The sequence below is a fragment of the Amblyomma americanum genome, chromosome 1, assembly GCF_052857255.1.
Source record: "Amblyomma americanum isolate KBUSLIRL-KWMA chromosome 1, ASM5285725v1, whole genome shotgun sequence".
In the NCBI taxonomy this organism is placed as follows: Eukaryota; Metazoa; Arthropoda; class Arachnida; order Ixodida; family Ixodidae; genus Amblyomma; species Amblyomma americanum.
Window position 1 is genome coordinate 31,283,226 of NC_135497.1, and position 22,482 is coordinate 31,305,707.

The window sequence follows — 22,482 nt, forward strand, 5'->3', positions numbered from 1 at the left end:
CGAGACCAATGCGAAAGAAGATGCTGCGGTTCCAAACCCGGACAATTTTATTTTCAACCCACTGGCAACAGATTATGGAAAAGCAGGCATACTAGGCCTGAGGCAGTTCCGAGTTAGCCAGCGACCGTAAAGTGCAGAGGCAGCGCTAACTGGTAAGTCATGTGGTTAAGGTACCACTTCGCTGCTCGTCTTAGAGAATTCTTTTCACTGTTTGCAATATTACGGCGTCCCAGCAACTGTGTCGGACCTTTCTTCCATTATATACATCAACTGTCCTCACTCACATTACGACACATGCAAACAGGCAGGCTACTGGCCCGTATATTCTCGCACGCGTGCAGTCTTAGCTGTTTGTGCAGCTGAGGTGTGTACTTTTGTCACTCTAGCACTCACCACACAGTTATTCGCCCACTTCATGATGTTTCTCCCTAAATCGTCTGCCCATTCTCGTGCATGTAGTGTAGTAGCCGTTTACTGTCTACATAGTTGTATAATTTTGCCGCTTTAACACACATCATGCCGTTTGCACACTTCTGGGGTCTTTCGATCGTACCTTTTCTTCCCATGTTCTTGCAAATATCGGTGCATGTGATCTTACACACCACTTCAAAACATGCGCTCAGTGTGTATGTCTGAAAAGTGGTTTCATGAAATTGTCTTCAGCTGTGAATGCGGCAGTGCAGAACAGGCTTTGAAGAGCAGTTTTTAGAGATAGGATGAGAAGAATACAAAACCATGCATATGAACCATGCATATGTTTATTGTAGGTGTCAGGCTGCTGCCATGCCATGGCCACCGAACTGGCACCGGTGTGCTTCAAAGAGATGTCGAAAGTGCAAGCCCATGTGCCAGAAAACACGGAACAAGTGACAGGCAACCTAATCTTTGCAATTGGGTTGGAACATACACTCACTGCAAATTGCCTACTTTGCACTGCTGAAGAACACAAAAGCCCTTGTCGACACACAGGAAATCCATAGGTAACTGGTCGCTACTTGATGAGAGGTGCATAGTAGTGTACTGCAGGGCAGTATTTTGGGTCCATTCTTGTTCAACATGTACATAAATAATATCACAAACATTTCCCCCACTGCAAAATTTATTACATATGCCAACGACACGAGCATTTTTTTCGCAGCAAAAGATATTGAAGAATTATTTGACTCCGCACAATCTACACTGCTTGCTTTAGAGGAATGGACTCAGAAAAACTGCATGACGTTCAATGTGTCCAAAACTAAATGCATTTTGTTCAGGTCTAAGCGGAGAAATATAACAGTAAACAGAAATATAGCCTTACACTCTATTCCGATTGAAATCGTTTCTACTTTTAAAACTTTAGGAGTTATTTTTCATAAAACTTTATCCTGGGATTATCATGTCAACCATCTGGTAGCGAAACTATCTCAAGTTATAGGCCTCATATATCGCGACCGCAGTATTCTGCCCCGAAAGGTTATGCTGGCTATTTATAACACCCTGTTCTCCACATGGTTTAACTACTGTCAGTTAGTCTGGGTGTCTACAACGAAGAAAAATGTACAAAAGCTCCATGTACTGCAGAAAAGATTTCTTTGTACAGTAGAAAATGTACACAGTCGTTTTCACACCTATGAGCTATTTTTAATATACAATGTGATGCCTATTATGACACCGTATCACTGCCGACTGAGTAAGCTTTATAAACAGGAAGTAGAAAATGGTAGTATATTCTTGAAACAGTTAGCGAACCTACAAAACAACACTCCGAGTCACGTCACCCGTTATAGCGAATACTGGAATGTAAAAACATTCCGCACAACATATGGCCATCAAACACTGCAAAATCAGTTGCAGAGATTATTAAATAAACTGAACAGAGAAAATGTACAGTTAGAAATCTATACATTTAAAGAAATCAGAAAATACTGCATGCCCAAATGATCATGCCTGATTGTCATTGACAATCTGCAATTACACTTCTTTTTTCTGTTTCTTAACACTTGAGTTTGTTTCTACATCCTTTTCAATTGAATCATTTCTCCTTACTCCAAGTGACCATGTTTACCTACCGGTTTTTGATTCTATTGTATCCATGCTATTTCCCCCGACGAGTGAACTGTAGTTATGGCTGTCCTTTCGTGCCTTACTAGACTATAGTCGCATATCCAGTTTTGTTCTTATTACTTAATAGAATCTGATTTGTCATTGTTTCATGCATTAAGTCACAATAATTTTATGTTTTATCCATCAGGTTGTATGTTCTATTCTATGTTCTATGTATTAATTTATGCCGTATATAACAAAATTTTATGTTGTATCCTGTCTAGAAAATGGAATTTATTTATCAGGATGTACTGTGAGCTGTACCGTTGCCAAGTGTATGGGGGCCTGCGGCTCTGTCAAGCTGTCGTTCGTGACAGCTTTTACTGCCGGCCTCCAGTGTCAATCGTGTACCCTACGACACAAATAAGGACATTATTATTATTATTATTACAAATGCATCGCTATGCTGTGCCATGCATCTGAGCACCTTAGGCACACTAATACTGCCATGCTTCACCTATGCATCACTTTCAATGCTAGCAATTCAAATGAACAGCGCATCATTTCAAGTGAGTTTTCAAGTTTCAGCCAGGTTGCCACAATTATGGCATTCCTGCCAGCAAAGCTAGAAGCAGTGAAAATTTAGCCTCCAACACAACTTCGCCATATGCTCTCTTCTTCTGTTCATGTGATTATAGCACCAATTACACCGAACCTGCCACCTCCGTAGCTGGCACCTACCATTAATCTTGAAACACTGACGTTAAAGCGGATTCACTGTTGTGTGACAAATTAGCAAGGTTCTTCTGGGTTCTACCCATCAGCACCATTCCATTGCCCAGAACATCTTTTTATTTTGCAATCGTCACAGGTACACTGCGTACCAGCAGAAGAAACTGCAAGGTTCTGCCAAGGTGTGTGGTGGCTGAAATCGGGAACACACTCCTTACGCAACAACAGTGTGACTTACACTATCCAGAGAAATACCCATGTCTCTCACAAACTGATCAAACTGTGCCAAAGAAACTTACCAGACTGTATAATGATTTATTTCACATCAAAATGCAAAGCAGCCCAAAGAACTCCAGCTCAAAATAAAAAAAAAGTTTGATGCATTTGCAATATTACACGTGAAATGTACTTCAGGCACCACACCGGCCTAGTCTTACGTTTAATTTCCAGTCTTGGCCAAAGGTATTCAGCCCCCACAGTCTGTGTTAAGCCGCATAGTGGAGCACTCCCGGCACCACCGGGCACCAAAGGGCCTTGAAAAGCAAGCACGAGGGTTCTTCTCGCCTCACATAAATTTACAGCTTGATGGCCATCTTGAATGCTCCACTACACGGCTAAAAGCAAACATTGTGGCCTGAAGGCATTTCACAGGAAGGGGGGTGTGCATATGTGGAATGCTGCTTTCAATAATACGGCTGCCTGAAATTCACGCCTGAAATTCATGCTGCATAACAGGTTGTGTCCGTTTGTTAAAATATAAGACCACACTGTAGCGACCATATATTAAAACAAGCATCTGCACATGCTACGGTGTAAAGGCAAACCAGCTATGCCTATATTAAGCACCATGCTTGAGGACAGTGACCCTTTGTCAAGCCAATAAGCCTGATGCGCACCAGGCATGGTACTAAATAGGTAATGCAGGGTAAACAGACAGGTGCTCGTGCAGGTGAGCCACAGTACTAGCAGCAGAGCACACACTTTTACCTAACATGCACAGATCTGGCAAATTTGAGCATTTTGTGAGCAGGTGTAGGAAATGTCGAAGAGGCAGCAGCTACTCAAGACAATGAATTGGCCTCCTCGGGGATACTCAGCAGCAGGATTATCAGCGATTCTTTCTGGGGAATGGATGGGACGCGTTGTGTTTTTAGAATGGCCGAGTGCCAGAAATTTGTCAGTATGCCTGCCAGATGGCGCCACCGACTGCGACAGGCACAACCTGTAGTAGCCGGGTGGGTCCGATGCTCGGTACTAGAGTTCATTTCGTCACGTATCAGCAATATTTCGGGCGAATAGCATTGTGGTCGCTCTAAATGCAAACTCAACATAGCGTAGTGCTGGTGACTTGTCGGTTTATTTATGTGGGACCGGCGTGTACACCGCATAACCATGCCAGATCACAAAGGCGTCAAGTTGTGGGTGATGTGCAAACGCAAGTCATTGTAGAGGAGGCGGAGCAAAGTGTGACAAATAAAGAACAGCGTAATAAGGGAGTAATTACTCATTGGCATCCACCCAAGCGCAGCCAATCCCTTGGGGGGTTCCCCTAAACATTTGACCAACACTGTTCCTACTTCGAGTTATTGATCAATTCGCCCTCGCCCTACCATAAGCCGTCCTGGTTAGCTCAGTTGGTAGAGCGACTGCTTCGGTGAAGCGGTGGTCCCAGATGGTCCCCGGAGCAGGACAAATTTTTCTTTACCTACTAAGTCTCTGAGAAAGCTGTAGACCTTTCCTCTCTAGCCGTTGTACGGACCTGCCCTGCAGCCCCCTGTGTTTGCTTTCCTGCGAGGCACCATGCAGCAGCAGTCTCGCCCCGAGGATGACCGCATTCCCTTGTCAGTTACATTAACTTGCAAGAGAGGGCGCCAGCGTCACTGCGCGGAAGACTGCTGAAGCCCGCGCGCGGGAGATGGGGTTTTTCGGCTGGGATCGTCGGCGCGAGCGGACGTGTCGCTCGCAGCTCCGCTCTTCGCCGGCGGGGCGAGGAAGCAATGGGGAGACCTACTCACGTATATCGTCCTGTCCGGCCTTCGGAGTATATATCCCTTGCCCTAGCGCGGGCGAACATTCGCTCGGAACCTTGCTGGTGAGTCGGACGACCTCGATTCATTAGCATATCTTGTTGCTAGCTGGCGTTATTGTTGCCGTAGCAATAAATGCCTGTTTGTGTCAGCCAATGTGTCGTTCCTTTGTTCCCTCAGAGCAAGGCCCGCCGTGGTTGGCGTGCGCTCGGTAGCGTACGCGATCACGGGGTAGGGTCCGGGCGGCTTTGAACCGTGCCAGCCGCGACTGAGTGGGGAAAACGTAAACGCAATTATTTCCCCAAGTCAAACCCCACACCATATGGCTACGCTTGGGTGGATGCCAATGAGTAATTACTCTCTTATTACAAATCTACTCCACCTTGGGGGATTCCCCTAAACATTTGACCAACACTGTTCCCCCTTCCGAGTTATTGATCAATTCGCTCTTGCCCTACCATAAGCTTGCCGTCCCGGTTAGCTCAATTGGTAGAGTGACTGCTCCGGTGAAGCAGTGGTCCCGGGTTCGAACCCCGGACCAGGGCGAATTTTTCTTTAACTACAAAATTTTTTAGAAAGCTGTAAAGCTTTCCTCTGTAGCCGTTGGCTGCACTTGGGTGGATGCCAATGAGTAATTACTCCCTTATTACTGATGAGTGTATCACAGTGCAAAATTCTCAGCCGGGGCCCATGAGTGGTAGGCAGACCACCACACGCTTGGACCCCAATGGGCGAGTAAGGTCATGTTTAAGGCCCAATCACAAGGCAGCGTTTCTTCAGCACTGCGTCAGCATCTCGTCTACCGGTGTTGTTGCTTGGAGCCCGCAGGAGAAGGCGACTAAACACATGAGGGCATACAAACTGGCGTCTCCAGACGGGCGTGGGGAGAGATCGAGGATAAAGCCCCTCAATTATCCCCTGTCCGTAGCTAATCGTCCTAGTCAGCAGTGACGGGAACCAACTGCGGGGGCAAGGGGAAGAACAGCAAGGGTACAGAAGGGGTGCTGCTGCCTTCGCAAAAATGGGCTGCGGCTAATGGCCCCCACCAATCCCCACCTACGAGGTATATCCGGCGCCGACGCTGAGATCTAGCCTTGCCAGATATCTGCGTCTCCCTGTGTCGCTACCAGCAATGCCAGTAACCTAGACGCTGATGCGACGCCAAAGAAATGCCTCGTGGTTCGGCCTTTACATTCTTGTTGTGCACTGTGCCGAGATTCTAGTGGTGCTTACTGACGTGTTGAGCAGATTGGATTGCGAGCACGATGCGACTCAAAAGCTTAGCTGGGAAAAAGAATGCCATGACAGCCATGGTATCCGTAGCTACCATGTGCTCTGAAACAAAGGAGATGCTCCTTTATGTGTTGAATGTATCGAATAACACGTGTGAGACAATGACCTCGATGTAGTCTATAAGACACGTAAAGGGTGATGTGGCAGGCCTGGTGTTGTCGAACAACAGTGTGAAACGGTGGCCAAGACTGGAATGGGAAACAATGTGTCGAGTGCCATGACTGGCAAAGAGCATGAAATCATCGCATGTGCAGAGACGAACAACATACATCTCAGTACATCAAGCAGATGAAATGCTGTGTGTGAGGCAGCTAAAAAGAGTGGACGTGTAAATGGCATGACAGGCCCCCGACAGGCCAGGTAGTTGAAGCCAATGCGTGCGAGGTGGCCACTCTCAGACTGGATGGCCGAACGAGTTGAGTGCCGTAACTGCCGTGGCGTTTGAGGACCCCGTGTGATATGATCACTGAGACGCTTCGCCTTGGAATGAGGGAAGCAACCTATGATGAGCGTTCAGTCGCTAGGCGGCGTGCTAGGCGATGTAACTGCAGTTACGCAACACCCCTGCCAGACTCCTGTGACCACATGAATGGGAATAACCCATTATGCGAACCAGAGTCACGCTGCACCGATGGACGTGAACATTCCCGCTCGCCTATGCATGCCCACGTGTGTGCTTGCGTGCAGCGACTGGATTGCCACACGCCCCAGGGACACTACATAGAAAAAGACTTCAGACCTGCCGTGGTAGCTGAGTGGCTACTGTGCTCGGCTACTGAGCTGGAGTTCCCGGGTTCGCACCTGGCCACGGTGGCCGCGTTTCTATGGAGGGGAAACGAAAGGCGCCCGTGTGCTCTGCGATGTCAGTGCACGTTAAAGATCTACAGGTGGTCGAAATTATTCCAGAGTCCTCCCCTACGGCACCCCTTTCTGTCTTTCTTCGTTCACTCCCACCTTCCTCCCTCCCTTTACAGTGCAGCGCAATTCAGGTGTACACCGAGATGTGAGACAATTACTGCGCCATTTCCTTTCCTAAAAAAAATCCAATCTATATCCAACTGTGATGTGTGCACAACTAAAAGAACTGCAACATGCTGTGAATGTGGTGAAAAGACAACGCTCTAGAACTGTGCACGCAAACTTTCAGTGGGTAATAACACTTCTGTTGGGTCTAGTTGGTGCATGGTTATACAGATGAACGATGTGCGCAAAACATTCGACGAACTGCATACACTCGGGACATACACAAGGACTGCCGCAACACTAACAACTATTTTATTCTTCACACACCAACGCATAGATATACATTTTTTTTTTCACACTTGCGCAAGCTAACAAAAAATTCCAGTCATGCGAGATTACTGGCAACGATGTGTGCACAAAAACTTCAATTCGGCAGAGTAAAGTGATAAGGAAGTATCGCTAACACATCCTTCAGCCTTTTTCTTAATATGGAATACTTAGAGAGCCAGCCACGCGTGTTCGTTTCTGCTCCTGCCCAGAATCGCCATCTCTTCGAATCGCGGTGCACAATTGCTGCAGTTAATAATGTGTGACACAAGATGTGCACCTTTGTCACTTTTGTTCCTCACATTTAGCGCATGCTCCCTGAGTCGCTCATTTATGCAGTGCCCTGTTTGCCCGATGTACATCTTTCCACACGAGAGTGGGAAAGCATTCCCCACTCTCGTGTGGAAAAACTTTCGACCTGGCATCCGACCTGAAAACTACATCGCCAAAGATTCCACATAACCCTCTCATCATAACCATAGCTTTAGCCTTAAAACTAACTTTGAGTGCACCAATACATATAAGTTTTCATTTTTCACCATGGTCAATTTCCGAATGGAAGGCTCAACCTAACCATTCCCTGTTTTTTCACCCCCTTGATTGATGTGCTGTTAGCTTGGGAGCTGTTTTTGTAGTCTCACTGCGTTCTTCAATTGCATTGCAGTTGAAACCAGATATATCAAACTCGACAGGAATCACGAAATAGTTCGATATACCGATAATTCGATATATAAAAAATGGAAACAGATATATGCTTATCTGTAACCTAGATGCAAGAATACATTGCACCCTCACGTGACGTGTTTCTTGCAGCAACTTGCCGCCTACCGGCATGCTGATAAGCGCTAGTAGGCCCTGCTTTGCATCGAAGCCGCAGCAGACGGTTCTTTGAAACTCGCCACTGCCTGCCATAAGATGGCTAACCCTGTTGCTAGTACACTATAAATAGCATAATCGTGCATTAAAATTAAGGTACAGTAGGCTTCCGCAACGCCTTTGGGAAACAAGCGGTGCACACCACGTGAGGGCTGCCTCTAGGCTTTAGTTAGCTAGCTTGGCTTCATAGGCAGGGGAAATCAGCACAAGAGATCAACGACCATTCTCAAGCAAACCCACGTTCACATCTTCACACAGTTTCACAGCACTAGAGCTGGCAGCAGGCGCCCAAGGCCGCTTAGCCGATCCAGCTCCACATTCTAAATGTGATCGAAGAGTGCTGGTGAGAGAAGTGACAATTGCAGGGGCGTGGTGTGCAGTTCGATATATCAAACGACAGGTAAAACTGGAGTTCTACATACTGCATGATTGTCTTATAATCTTACACGGGATTTTCAAGGGAGGTAATCTGTGTGTTCAATATAACTAATAATTCGAAATATCTAGGTTTTTGGGCTCGACTGTATTGTATTCTGTATTATTGTAGTGTGTATTTGTCACGTTATTCTGTACGACTGTGTAGAGTGTACTAATGTACTTGGCGATTTTTCTCGCCTTTTGCCATAATCACTGGTATTCCTTTATGTATTTTTTCCTCTCCTGCTTCGACATACAACATGTCAACAGTATTTCATAAATAAATGAATAAAATGAAAAAAAAATCATGGAACAATGCTTAAACTAGGTGCTTGCAGTAAACCTCTGTTAATCTCGAGTTTTTGATGCTGCAGTAACGTTTTTGTAATGTTATAGGTTACTGCTCTATAAAAGCTAATGTAACAGTTTCAATAATAATGAGGAATTTTGCCTCAACTTTCATTATAGCTCGTCACTACTCAGACATTCAGCATGAATTGTTATGGATACAACACGCATCATGTGTTATGTATTGCCACATTACACCTGTGCTTGATTTTAATGTTAATTTTCAGTCCCAAATGGAACATTACATAGATGTTATGAACATAAAAGGTACATTATATGTCACTACAATATGTTATAATATTGTTTTATTACTAACATTACTAGTATTTAGTTTTATCTGAAATGTTGAATAAAGATTTCATGCACAACCAATGCATTATATATAAAATTTGAGCGTTAGGTGAACGTTATTCTCAAACAAACAATGTCAGTTCAATACTGATCACAAATAAATAACATTATTATAGCGTCTTGTGCTACATTGGTATGTTCTTGTATTTAACTTCTTCATTTATAGCCTTCTTAATTTAGTTGCAGTTTAGTTTTCAGTTGCCTTGAATGTGTTGTATCCAGTTTCTGAACAGTTAATTTATTCCCTTTTTCCTGCATGCAGCGGCCAATAATTCAGTGCTCCACCTTTCTCAAAATGTTTTGCAATAAACTCAGTCACACTGATAATAACAGTCTCACAACAGGGTCTTGGTTGAAAGGAAATCCTGATAATAGTTTCTGGCCGATGAAAAACTCCTGTTTCAGGCATCACATGGTGCATGCGGTACAGGCAAGAATAAGGCTTACATAGTTGACAGCAAGCGGGCCCGTGTGCAGGCCATCCAGTGAGTCACTCGGGTAGCCCTCTGAGATAAGCCGGATCGAGCTCCAGACCTCCACGCTGCTGTGGCGCCTGCAAAGTGCACCATCAGCTGCATACCTGCTGCAAAGCAACCCACTGCCTGCTTCTTACAATGCATGCATGGCTGCCTGGTTGTAGGCATCGATAAGCTCATTGGTGATGGCACGGCGGCTAGGGTGCAGTCGGTCAGCTTGCACAGGATCCTGGAGCATCCAGAGGACACGTGCAGAGCTGTTCGCCAGCCGGTCTAGCAAGGGTACCAGGCGGCTCACGTTGGCTGCGTACTCGGCCAAGGCTGCCCTGCTGCCATTGCTCTGCCGGATGGCCCATGTGCCACTGCCCAGCACCAGAAGCGTGGGCCCCCCACCCTGCAGCCAGCGGGCCCCAGCCGCCCGCATCGAGCTGTCCACTAGGGGCCGCCACAGGAACTCCTGCAAGGCACCACCAGGTGACACACCTCAAACAGTGGTACAGAAAAGAAGACAAATTGTAATGTCCCAAGGGAGAAGCAATTTAGTCGGCAACTTCATTTTGTCCACCAGGGCCATTAAATCCTCAAACTGGTCCAAAGCCAACTGAGAAGGTGGGGGTGGATGAGGAAAGTTGGGGGATTGTATGAAGACTGGGATTGTGCAGAGGCAATGCCCTAGGTCCATGCAAGGTTCAAGGCAGTTAGGGCAGGTAGGCTAGTGTAGCTCAGAGTTGAAGTAGTTGTGTTGTGTTGGGTTTCATGGCGCATAAGCAACTAAGGCCATCATGCGCCAAGCTCGAGGTATAGGAGAAGTTTTCTGGATAATTTTATAGAAATGTGAAAAATCGTTGGTGGTGCAGAGCCTAAAACGTTAGTACTACCTCGTGATGACAAAGGAAAAAAATTTTAGAAATGGGTACTGTCAGAAGCTCTAAAGAGGGTCGGGTAACCTCAGCGGCCATCCTTGCCCGGGCAAGGATCTCGAGGCTCCCAACCAATAAAATAAAGACCTCAGCCTTTTTCTCAGGAATGAGAAGTGGCTGCGGTGTATCAGGAGAAGCACTGGGTCATGATTTACATTTTTTGAAGAAAACCTCCTTCAGTTGAAAATCTAAAAACACAAGACATGTCCACGATTGCAGCTGGGTGAAAAGGGATGCATTGATTATAACATGAAGAAAAGCACTTCTTCCTTAGCTTTTCCAGTTGCGAGCATGAAATTAAAATGTTATTTACTGTAAGTTTATCTCCACATGTACAAACTGGTTTGTCTTTTTTCGTTAGGAGAAAGTTGTGTGTAATGTGTGTGTGGCTTATACGGAGATGGCAGATAAGGACTTCCTTGAAACGTTCCTGGTAGACACATGACTTCCATTCATCTAAAGCTGGCTTTACCAAGTGCAGTTTGTTATTTATTGCATTGTTCCAAGCGGATTGCCATTTTTCTCTTGCTTTAAGATGTACTATGTTTATGCAATCTTTATAGGGTATATTTACTTTCTTAATTTGCTTGTCACGAGCTTGAGCAGCGCACAAATCTGCTCTTTCGTTGCTTTTTATGCAAACATGACTTGGTACCCAGCAGTCTTATGTTTTGTCCTTGAGCTTTGGCTGTTGTAATGTTGTGTATGAGGTCGCCAAGCAGTGGAGTTATTGCATTTTGAGAATGAAGGGCTGTAAGCACACTTAGCAAGTCTGTGCAAACAATACTGTTGGCGAGGTTCTCATTTACTATTTTTTCTATGGCTACACAGATGGCATAACATTCGGCAGTGAAGATGGATGCACCCCCCACTGTGGAAGTCTTACTACTATTTTATGCCAATTTCCTTGTACTACTGCGCTTCCAACGTAAACATCTGTTTTTGAACCATGTGTAGAAGAAGTTGTGAAGGTACTGTACTTTTCCTCGAGTGTAAAGAACTTGTATTAAATGTTGTTGTGAAATTTGCTTTTTACAGAACTGTGTAAGAGTGAAATCACGGATTTCAGGGAAATTGTACCATGGCAGCAGTGGACCTTGCCTTCGAGCAATGCTTGGCAACGCGTCTAGTGCGCCGAGGTTTTGGCACATCTCTTGTTGTTAAAGAGTGTTCTAGAAAGGCATTTTGTAGCGATAAGATAACATAGATGCTTATGCAGTGAATGGATCTTTACAATGTACGAGCATGTTTGCATGGCTCTTCTGTCTGTAAGTGATAGCTTGTTGGTTTCTACATAAAGACTGTTTATGGGTGACGTCCTGTGTACACCAGTGGAAAGACACAAACCTAAATTATGTACTAGATCCAGTCATTTAAGATACGATGGTCTTGCTGACCCATAAACTATGCATCCATAATCTAAGGTAGAGCGTACTACAGAGCAATAAATTTGTAAAACACATGTCCTATCGAAGCCCCAGTGTTTTCGTGAGAGTATTTTTAGTATATTTAGGGATAAAGGTTTTTTTTTTAGGGTGTTTATGTGTGGCAGGAATGTGTTTTTTGTCACAAGTTATTGCTAAAAATCTGTACTCATCTTTTACTGGTAGTGTGACTTCATTCAGACAAAGGTTGGGATCAGTGTGCAGTCCTCTTCTAAGCGAGAATAGAACAGCTACTGACTTTTGCGTGGCAGCTTGAAACCATTTTTATCTGCCGTGGCCCTACTTTTGAGGACGTGCAGGCTATTTGAAGATCATCAACGTAGACTGAATACATGATGAACTTAGGGATTATTTAATTATAAAATTAAATAACCGCAACTCACCAACGTTTGCATGTACAGTCACGAGTAAAAAAGATTAGCACACATGACAGAACACCGGAGCGCTAGAATGACAACGCGTGGCGCTGCAGGTGACGAAGAGGCTGATAATGAGAGTGCCGGGCCGTTCCCATTCTACAGTATTAGCGGGGTTCACCGGACTGTCACGGCCCAGCAAAATTTATTTTTTCTGTCTCACCCTCTCTCTTTTTTTTTAACGCAGCCTTGCTCCCTCAGCCAACTGGTGAAGAATAGGATAGTTGTTTTTTTTTGCTTGTTTGGCAGTTATTTTGCGAGCAGCCTCAGCTGCACTGCGCTTGGCAACTGCTTGAACAGCTCTGCATCCAGGAGCTGCCATGGCCTCCCAAGGGAGCAGATTTGAATATAATTGAAAATATATGGGGCTTAATGAAAAAGTGACTAGCTAAGAGGCAGCCGCATGAGTCGTCGCCAGATAGATATCCTTTGGGCGGCAGTTCAAGAGGAATGGAGCAGGCTCCAGGCTCTTCCTGACCTTGCAAGCAGCCTTCCCTGAGCACCTTCAAAGCGTTGTGAGGGTCGGTGGGGCCTATGCACGCCATTAGTGCAACGACGTGTTTGCTCTCGCATCACGACATCGAGCTGGCTGTACTCCTTACTTCTTTTCCTGAATTGATGGGATAGTGCTCCTGTTAATATTGTTACTACTCTTGTGACTTGTGAAAGTGACTTGTGTGAATTAGTAGCATCGGGAAAATAAACTCTATCTGTTTTTCGGCTTTTGTAATACTGGCTAACAGCAGCGCTATCATCTATTGTTCCCGCGAGTTCTTTTTGACAAACCATCACGTACATAAAAAAACAGTAATAAAAAAGAAGCCATCTTTGCTCACGATAACTGAGCCAAAATAAATGGCGCATGCATAGTCATGTAGGATCAGCACTTCGCCCCTGGGGCAATGGCACGCTTGATAAAGCCTACTACTTCCTGCCGTCGCCCCCCCCATGCTGCAGATATGGAAACGGCCCGACAGGCAGGTCTGCAAACCGTAGCGCCGTGTGGTGAGGTATACAAATTCTGATCGCCAGTGATTTGTACTAATATTTTTTATTCACGACTGTAGCAGATGCCGCTGCGAGGCAGATTTGATGAAAATAGGACTGGGTGGGGGTGTGTAATATGTTTAGCAGTACTTTGCGGAGTATGAGGAGTGATGGTATTGGTAGCATTGGGTGGGAAGAAGGCAGTGTCTGGAGGGCATCCCCAACGTTGTCATAGTGGGTGTTTATGTTGCATTTACACTCAAGGTTACCTTCCCATGTTGGTTGGAAAGGCCAAGGGATTGTCCCAAAGTGACTCACAGAGTATGAGGCATGCCATAGTGGAGGGCTCCAGGGTTCTTTAACATGTGCTGACATCGCATTGCACACGGGTGCCTTTTACGTTTCGCCTCCATTGAAACACGGCCGCTACGGCTGGGACTAAAGCTGGATTCTCTGGTTTAGCATCAAAGTGCCCTAACTACTGAGCAGCCATAGCGGATCTAAGGTAATCAAAGTATGATGCAGAAACCAAACCAAGAAGGACATGTGCTTGCCACTAAAGTTAGTAATTGCAAATAAAAACATTTATTACATACTTGCACCTCCCTTTTGGGCATTACAGTGGGGAGGTACAAGATTAGCAAAAAAACAACAATCAAGCACTCAAAGTGTGTTAAAATGCATTAAGATAGAACCTGGAGATAGAAAACTCTAGCCTGGGAATAGTAAATGCTGCAATATATCATTTTTACAAACTGTAATGCTACAGAAGCGTAAATTTTTCACCTGAGTGCTTTCCTGAAAGTATTAAGCCTACACAGGGTCATTAACAGGTAAGCCGCTTTCCGTAATTATTAAATGTATGCAAATCTATTATATTTGTTTTGCCAAAAGCTGGTATATTCCCCTGAACAATGCAGCACTGGAGGGCCCCAGATCAATTTTGACCACATGGCATTCTTTAAAGGAAGCCATGTTTCTTTATGCAAGCAGTCTTGCATTTTGCCTTCATATAAATGTGGCAGTCTGACATCAAGCTTATATCCTAGCCTTCAGCAAAACACAACTTAGTCACATAAACAGGTAATGCATGGCATTCAAATTTAAATTTATTCACTTATACAATACTGCAGATCTTACACAATCTAAGCAGGCAGGACAAAATGACAAATCCAGACTTAAGTAGGAAGCTTTTCACACACCGTATTTACTCGCGCAATTATCACTGCGCGTTTTTTTCTTTAAGTTAAGGCTTCAAAAATGGGGTGTGCAAATTACGCAAAAATTTTGTAAACATGTCCTAAAAAACTCTACAAAGATCATAACACGCCTCTATGTCGACCCCCAACTCGCACCACTTGCTGGCCAAAAAAAAAAATTGGCTGCGGTTTAACTACTGCTGAACCTGGTTAGAGAGTGAAGGCTGTGGTGTATCAGGCAAGTAGACGCTGCTTGGCGTCTGCAATGTTGAGTGCGTTCCGCACACTGGATAGGCAGCACGCCCACCCTGCCACTCTGGCAGGTGGCAGTTAAATTAATGGTTGATCGCGAGAGCTTGGTCACCCAATGAACGCTGCAGCCTATTGGTACAGTACCGCATGTCTGCCACAACGTTGTCGGTGATAATGCATGTAGCCCACATCTCTCTATCACCACCATCTCCCTCTCACAAAGCGCAATTGAGGCGTCCATTGACCCAGGGAGCCAGTTATGCACCCTTCCTTTCCTCAAGATCATCAGAGTCTAGAACGTTGTAAACGCCAACACCAATGAACACAATGAACGCTGATGGCCTATACAAACAGAGGCGAGCACTCGGTTTCGGCGGCGGTGGCTGGGTGACGTCATAGCTGTGACGTGCTTTCTCCTTTGTTCAAGGTCAAACTCGCATACACGGCGAAGAAGCTAAGGAGGGGAGTAGTAAAGCTTTCGCTTTAAAAGTTCACTCCAAATATAAACAGCATACCCCCTCCGGTCTGACTCACTTTATGTAGTTCCCCGCGGGATGGCCTGACGGCATGTACGCAGCTCAAAGCAATAAACGAGCAACGATACAATCGCGAAGACAGCAGTCAGAGGAAGATGGACATAACAGGCGGTATAGTGGCACCCTCGCATGCGGCCCCGCTGACTAGCGGCAAACCGAACAGCAGACGGTTCGGTAGTTTCAGATTCTGATGCGCGCACAACTATTTGTCCGGAAAAGCTACCGCCAACGACTGCCAACGCAAGTGAGCTGGGTAAACTGTGCGCAATTTTTCACCTAGCCACTCGCACCTATCGCAGCCGCATACTACGACGCGGCCACGCCGATCTTCTTAAGCCTGCCTTGCGTGCATCGTGTGCATGTTGGTGGCCTAGCACAGCAGGGAGCGCAAAATATGCGAGTAAAAGTTCTAAGCCTGAAATGCTTTTAGCTCCCGTCGTCGGTGCGCCGCAGGTGACCTTGGCACCAGAACAGAACACGGAGCCAAACCTAAACGAACATTGAGGAAACTTTCAGTTCAGTGACCGTGATGCTTACGTGCTGTGCTACTGCCTCAGTAGCGCATGCATCAACAGCGTCTTCAAGGTCCTGTTTTGGTAAAAGCTAGCGCGTCAAGCGAAGGAGCCTTAGTTCTGCCTTGCAGCACGAGAGGTGCACGCGCAGTCCTGGTGGCACTTATGAGCGAGGCAACAGCGCCATGCGAGTTGCCATCATTATGTATTGTGTGCGCCGGCGACACAGGTCCGTGGTGCTATCCATCAGCACAGCCAGTAACCATATCTGGTTGCGCGTGTTGCCGTACATAAATAGTGGCACAGAAACCTGAGCGCACTTTCGCTCGCCAAGGAATGCTCAGAAAAGAAATACGGCTGATGCAAGAAGCTCCCCAAGACTCAAATGCAGCTATCAGTATCTATGCGCAGTCCAAGAATATGCTACGCCTTTACTATATAGTGCATTTCATGCTTTTGTCTACTCTTGATGATGAGAGAGTCTGTGAAATTTTCTTTTTTTTATAAACCCGGGTAATAAGGATGTGTGCAAATTAAAGGAGTAAATACGGCACATAAGATTGCGGGGGACCAATTGACTGTAGCGCCAATCTATGTCGTGTCGTCTTTTCATCATCCTGCGATAATTTTAAAGCATTAGCAGTATATGCCCCACTGTAAAGGAAAAGTGTCTAGCGGCATAGTGTTCTGTTCACTTACCACCTGTCATGGTTGATTTTGGGGGCAGGACATTGCCGAAAGGCACTCTGAAAATGTAGATGCCCAAGAGATGGCCCTTTGTGGCTTTATTCTTTACAGTGCCAAGATGCCCTATCAATGCACCTTGAAATTTTAATTAAACAGTCATTATTCAATGGACCAATACCCTAAAATTTTTCATACTGCATGAATAGATGGGAAGAAAACTCTCCCTCCAGCTTGTGCTATGTTGAAAACCGCATTCAGCAGCAGTCAGCCGACTGAGTACTAGAAGTTCATGGGATGTTGACAGCCGTAGTAGGAGACAGGTGATGAAACTATGCAACGGCGCCACATGTCACATGGACCACTAAGGCAGTATACACTCAATCCACAGTGGCCGGCACTTTGGCAAACATTGAAAGCTGCCAAAGCCCACGCACATGCCTAATTGTCACGTTAGTGCCACACTATTGCCATCTGCTACAGGGTGCACGGCTGAAGCTGCACACTATACACCAAAATAGCATTTGTGACATCGCATGAACACCCTGTGTAAGTGCTCAAAACTATGCAGTTTTGTGAAGATCATAATGTCTAGGATAACGCTCTTGGAGCTCCCAAAACTTTCGTCTAATATACACTTCACTGCTGACAATATGCACAGAAGCTAATTAAGCCTTAAATCATAAAAAGGTTTTTATTTCCGAAAATACTTTTTTTGCTTATTTTCACAATTCATTATTACGGACAACGATTTGCTTTATGGGCATTTCTGCTCGGGAACCAAAGTGTCCATATTAAGGCGGGTGGGGGGTCCCACGCTTTCGCGGCCACTGGCCATTTTTTTACGATGTGATCTGTAGTCCTCCCACTTAGGATAGAAAAACAAGTTTTAACTCATTGGAAAGGATAAATGTATTTACATTTCAACGGTATGTATTGTTAACAGCAGTACCATTGCAGCCCTTTTTTAGGCTTTCCAAAAGCTTGATGGAAGCAGGCAAGTCGAATAAAAGTATTGTTTTATGTACTACGTTTTCGGCTGGTTCTACTTGTATCAATAATTACTGCTATTAACAATGCATACCAATGAAACGTAAATACAATTATTTTTCCAATGAGCTATAACTTGCTTTTCTATCTGAAGCGGAAGGACTACAGCAATCACACAAACATTGTGAAAAATGGCCGGTGGCCGCAAAGCGTGGGACCCCTGCCTTAACAAGGCACGACTGTACACCATTACAGTAAATGAAACCTGAATACATTTATACTGCAGCAAAGTGTTTTCTACTTTTGTTCAGCGGTGGAAAATTCACATTACAACAGGGAATTTCTTTGCACTGCTTAGCTTTATCTGTTATGTTTATGAAAAGAAAGTTGCCCATATAATCTGCAGTCCATACATTCTGCCCACGTGGCTCCTCAGCATAGAAAAAGGTAATGAAAATCAATCACACTAGGAAGCAGTGTGATCCAAGCTAAATGCAACTTTAAATCATTCTTGTGCCTTTTAGCTGCTACTCAATTCTTTTCATGAGTAGGGTAGCAAATATAAGCCATGAAGGACTTTCCTTGAATATTAAAACTCCTTACTCCTATCTTTGGAAAGCTCTTAGTGATAGCTGGTTCATGGCCATTCCTGAATACATATTTTAGTGCTGGAAGTTTAATGTTTTTTTCATCTATGAACACCAGCTCACAAATTTTTTTTTTAAATGAAGTAACTGTCTGACACTTGTTTCCACAGTTCCTGCTGGAAAAAGTCACTTCAGCTTGTCACCAGGTGTCTTATGCTTTTGTTCTGGTTGTTCCTTGTGTAAGCATTTTCAAGGAAGGCACTTATAAATAAATGTGGCTGTGAGTGTGCCTCCTTTCCTCACTTGAGCACAGGGTTTACTTTGCAATTTAATATCAGCTTTTTCAGCCGAAGCATGGTGAAATTCTTATGGCCTCAGATTCATATGACAGATGTCTTCCCGGCAGAGTCGAAGTCTGGGCCAATTGGTACATATTTATGAGCAAAACCAGTCAAAAAGGTGAAGGACTAGGAGATGAAGGCATACAATGACAACTGGACTAACAACTGTGCTTCACTGAAGAGAGTACCTTCCCAGCTAGGCTAGCAGGGCATGCACAGCACAACCAGCGCCAAACGCCAGACAATGGCAAAAGATAGATATCAAATCACCAACAATCTAGAGAAGAAAACTATTTTTTGAGCAGGTGCGCCGAAGTTGTGCTCCTGCAGTCATCGCCATTAATACTAATGAAGTAGGCTTCAAGAATCTCGCACTCTTCTTTGCCCCTGCCAAGAATGCTAACATTGCTGAACAGCCGGTAGCTGAGGAAAATTTTCGCTTTCATCAGAACCCAAGGAACTCTATTTTTCCTTCTGCCATTGTGTGGTGTTTGCTGCTGTTTGTGCTGCACATGCCCTGCTAGCCTTGCTGGGAAGGTGCGCTCTTCAATAAAGCACAGATGTTAGTCCAGTCATTGCTGTGTGCCTTCCTTGTCTCGTCCTTCATCTTTCTGACTGGTTTTCCTTAAAAATAAGATGTGTTTATAGGTCTCAATTCTGCCTGGCTGCAACTCACAAAAGGCACTGGCAGGCTGACACAATGACTGACCACAGTGAGGCGTAAGTCCTTCTCCTCATAACGAAGGTCTTGGTGGGCCTGTGTGGGAGGGGCTGCCAGAGGTGAAGGCTGCACTTGTTGCACAAAGGCCCAGTACAACTGCCGGATGCGCGAATCACCCAGGAACACAATGTGGTTCTTGCCGCCCCAGTAGGCAATGTAGCGCAGGCACATGCGGGATTCCCTGCAGCCAACCAAAGACAGAATTGAACCAGTAATTGCTCCTCAAACTGTAACAGTGAAGATTTACAATTGGTCAAGGTTGTACCTTAGGCGAGCAACCAACCACTTTCGTAACATAAAAACCACGTCCTTGCTGCACGCTCCACCCAACTGCTGCAAATAAACTACACAGCACCTCAATACTCTGCAGCAATACCAAGCTGGTTGCTAGTACACTGACATACATGCACTGTAGTTTGCAGTGCACAAGAAACTGCGATTACATCTAGCGTTGATGACTGAGCACTGCGAAGAACAGCATATTCCGCCTCAGTACTCATTTCGGAACACAAAGGGTGTACGAAAGAGGCCGCAGAATGTAAAGCTCTATTCAGCAGTGCTGAAAGCAAGATAAGAAGCGAAATATGCAAACGGGATGATTAATCGCGCTTTACTTGGAACATGTGCTGCCGCAGCAGATGAAAAGACGGGGTTTTAGCACTGCACCCCTCTGACATCGGACCCAGGTTAGTACACACGGGCAAAATGAAGCAAGTTCGTCGAACAGCGCAGCCCTGAAGGCAAGCTAGTCAAAGGCATACGCGGGCAACGCCTTTTCATATGACAACTACAAGCGATATCTGTGGATCTTACGCATTGGTGTAGGTGTGCAGCATGCACCCGTAAGGTTGCCAAACATGATAACCCTGGAATCGTCCATCACTCAGCAGCCACTTGCAGGTGTCAATTCCTGCCAAGAAAGGACGTCTTATATTAATGAAGGAATGTGCTCACGTACGAATTCTCTCCGACTGCGCGCACAAGCGCACGAGAACGCTACTCGTACCGTACGTCAGGTGGATAACGCCGTGGTAGAGTACAAAACCAACGACAACAAAGCATGCGACTATTTTACAATTTTTGGCGTTGACACGATGAATGAACTCGGAACTGGTGTTGATGTGGCGGCCCTCCTCGACCATATCGAGCACACACGCTTTAACAAGTTTAGGCTGCTAAAGCAGCGCTCACGCAACACGCACAGCCATACACACAACACACATGGCTACGAAGGACGTCGATAGTGCCGCTATCGTCAGCGCCACTATTTCGACGACTAACAATTCCTTAATAGACATATAAGTTTGCGCACACCATGGAGGAGGGAAAGTACTGGTGCACACATGGTGCGCAGAGTTGAATCCAAGGGGGTCATTAAGAGAATTGAATCGGCACTTAGGAGACGTGGGGACAGCGTCGTTGTAATGTTCCTGTGTTTCTATATATACATATACAGGAACAATACGCCGTTGGAACCAGCAGCGCCGCTTGCTCTGTGCTCCGAACGCAGCAGAGTAAGTCTCGCAGTTTCGCTCTCTGCCGACAGATGGCAACCTACCACATTTTCCGTCAGTGTGCCTCGATGGGCCAGCGCCGCTCGAGCCGGCATCCAGGCACCCTATTTTCTGTGTTAGGTTGCCACTGTGGAATTACAATAAATATGAAGTGGTAAGAGGGATCTGGAAAGGGGTGATGGTTCCTAGTCTGACTTTCAGCAATGCGGCCCTGTGCATGAGGCCAGATGTTCAAGCAAGGTTAGAAATCAAACAACGCGGCATAAGGAGGCTAGCTTTGGGAGCACATGGCAATACACCAAATCAGGGGGTACAGGGTGATATGGGATGGATGTCGTTTGAGAGCAGAGAAGCTAGCAGTAAGATAGCATTTGAGGAGCGATTGAGTAAAATGGTGGAAAAGCAGTGGGCTAGGAAAGTTTTCAGATACCTGTATATAAGGAATGTTGATACGAAATGGAGAAAGCGAACTAGAAAATTGACAAGCAAATATCTGGACAGCAGTAGGGGGTCAAATCAGCAATTATCGGTTAGGAAAAAGGTTACAGAAACAGAGAGGGCTCTGTGGAAAACAGGTATGCTGACGAAATCGGCACTGGGAACATACAGGATCTTTAAGCAGGAAATTGCAAAAGAAAATATCTATGATAATTGTAGGGGAAGCTCTATATATGTTGTTTGAGGCCAGAACAGGAGTTTTGCGGACTGACTCTTATAGAGTCAGGCACCACGTACGAGACAGACACGTTGTGCGTTGCGTGCGGAGAGGAGGTGGAAACGGCTGAACACTTGATACTTTTCTGTAAAGGGCTTCACCATACAGTGAGAAGCAGCGGGGCTGATCAAAAGAGAAATGCAGAGAAGTCAAAAAGAGAACGCAAAATTAAACGACGAAGAAATAGCGCTAATAGCAGCCGACACAGAGAAGGCAGTAGAGTAGTAGTAGTAAGTGTTTAATCAAAAATAAAAAATATAATAAAAAAGAAGTTAAAAGATTTTTGCTCACCCCGGCATCTGCCATCACTGTATCGGCGGCACCTGAGCTGGAGCAGCGGAAATAAAGGATAGAAGGCAGCATGAAGAAGAGAAACGAAAGAGGTGAGGGGATAGCAAGGAAGGACACAGGGAGTAGTCATATTTACACTATTTACAGAGTCCAAATAAAGTTGTCCAGGTCGTATAGAAACGCCGCATGGAAAAACGGGATTATAATCATTTAGAATTATTCATCAGCACTAAAATGATACAAGTAAAAGGAGTAAACCACTGGAGAGAAATGAGGAATAAGCCACGAAGCTGGTGGAATAAGGAAATTAGGCAGGCCATCGAATAACGACTGGTGGCTTCAAGGGAACACAGACAAGCAAAGAGGGCGCAATTATCTGAGGAGGAAATAGGCCAAAAAGGGGAATCTTATCGAAAAAAGAAACAGCATGTGCAGGTCCTCGTCCAAGCTAAGATCAAGCAGTCCTCTGATCGCTGGCTGGCTGAAGTTCCCGATGCAATAAAGGGGGGGGGGGGGGGCAGAAAATTCTGAAACCAT

General features: G+C 45.3%; 1 protein-coding gene and 1 non-coding gene across 2 annotated transcripts in view; one reads left to right on the plus strand and one right to left on the minus strand.

Moving 5' to 3' along the window:
* Positions 1–20,676, minus strand: part of LOC144112545 (N-acetylneuraminate (7)9-O-acetyltransferase) — a 63,174-nt gene extending 42,498 nt beyond the window's left edge. The window contains exons 1-5 of the mRNA XM_077645351.1: positions 20,432–20,676; positions 20,239–20,335; positions 19,414–19,606; positions 9,973–10,292; positions 9,807–9,912 (exon numbers count right to left, since the gene is read on the minus strand). Coding sequence (XP_077501477.1) covers positions 9,807–9,912; positions 9,973–10,292; positions 19,414–19,606; positions 20,239–20,335; positions 20,432–20,567 — 852 coding nt within the window. The 5' untranslated portion in view covers positions 20,568–20,676. The remainder of the gene's footprint in view (positions 1–9,806; positions 9,913–9,972; positions 10,293–19,413; positions 19,607–20,238; positions 20,336–20,431) is intronic.
* TRNAT-GGU (transfer RNA threonine (anticodon GGU)) lies at positions 5,256–5,332 on the plus strand. The gene has a single exon. It is a non-coding gene; the product is annotated as a tRNA-Thr (tRNA).
* Positions 20,677–22,482: the final 1,806 nt, after the last annotated feature.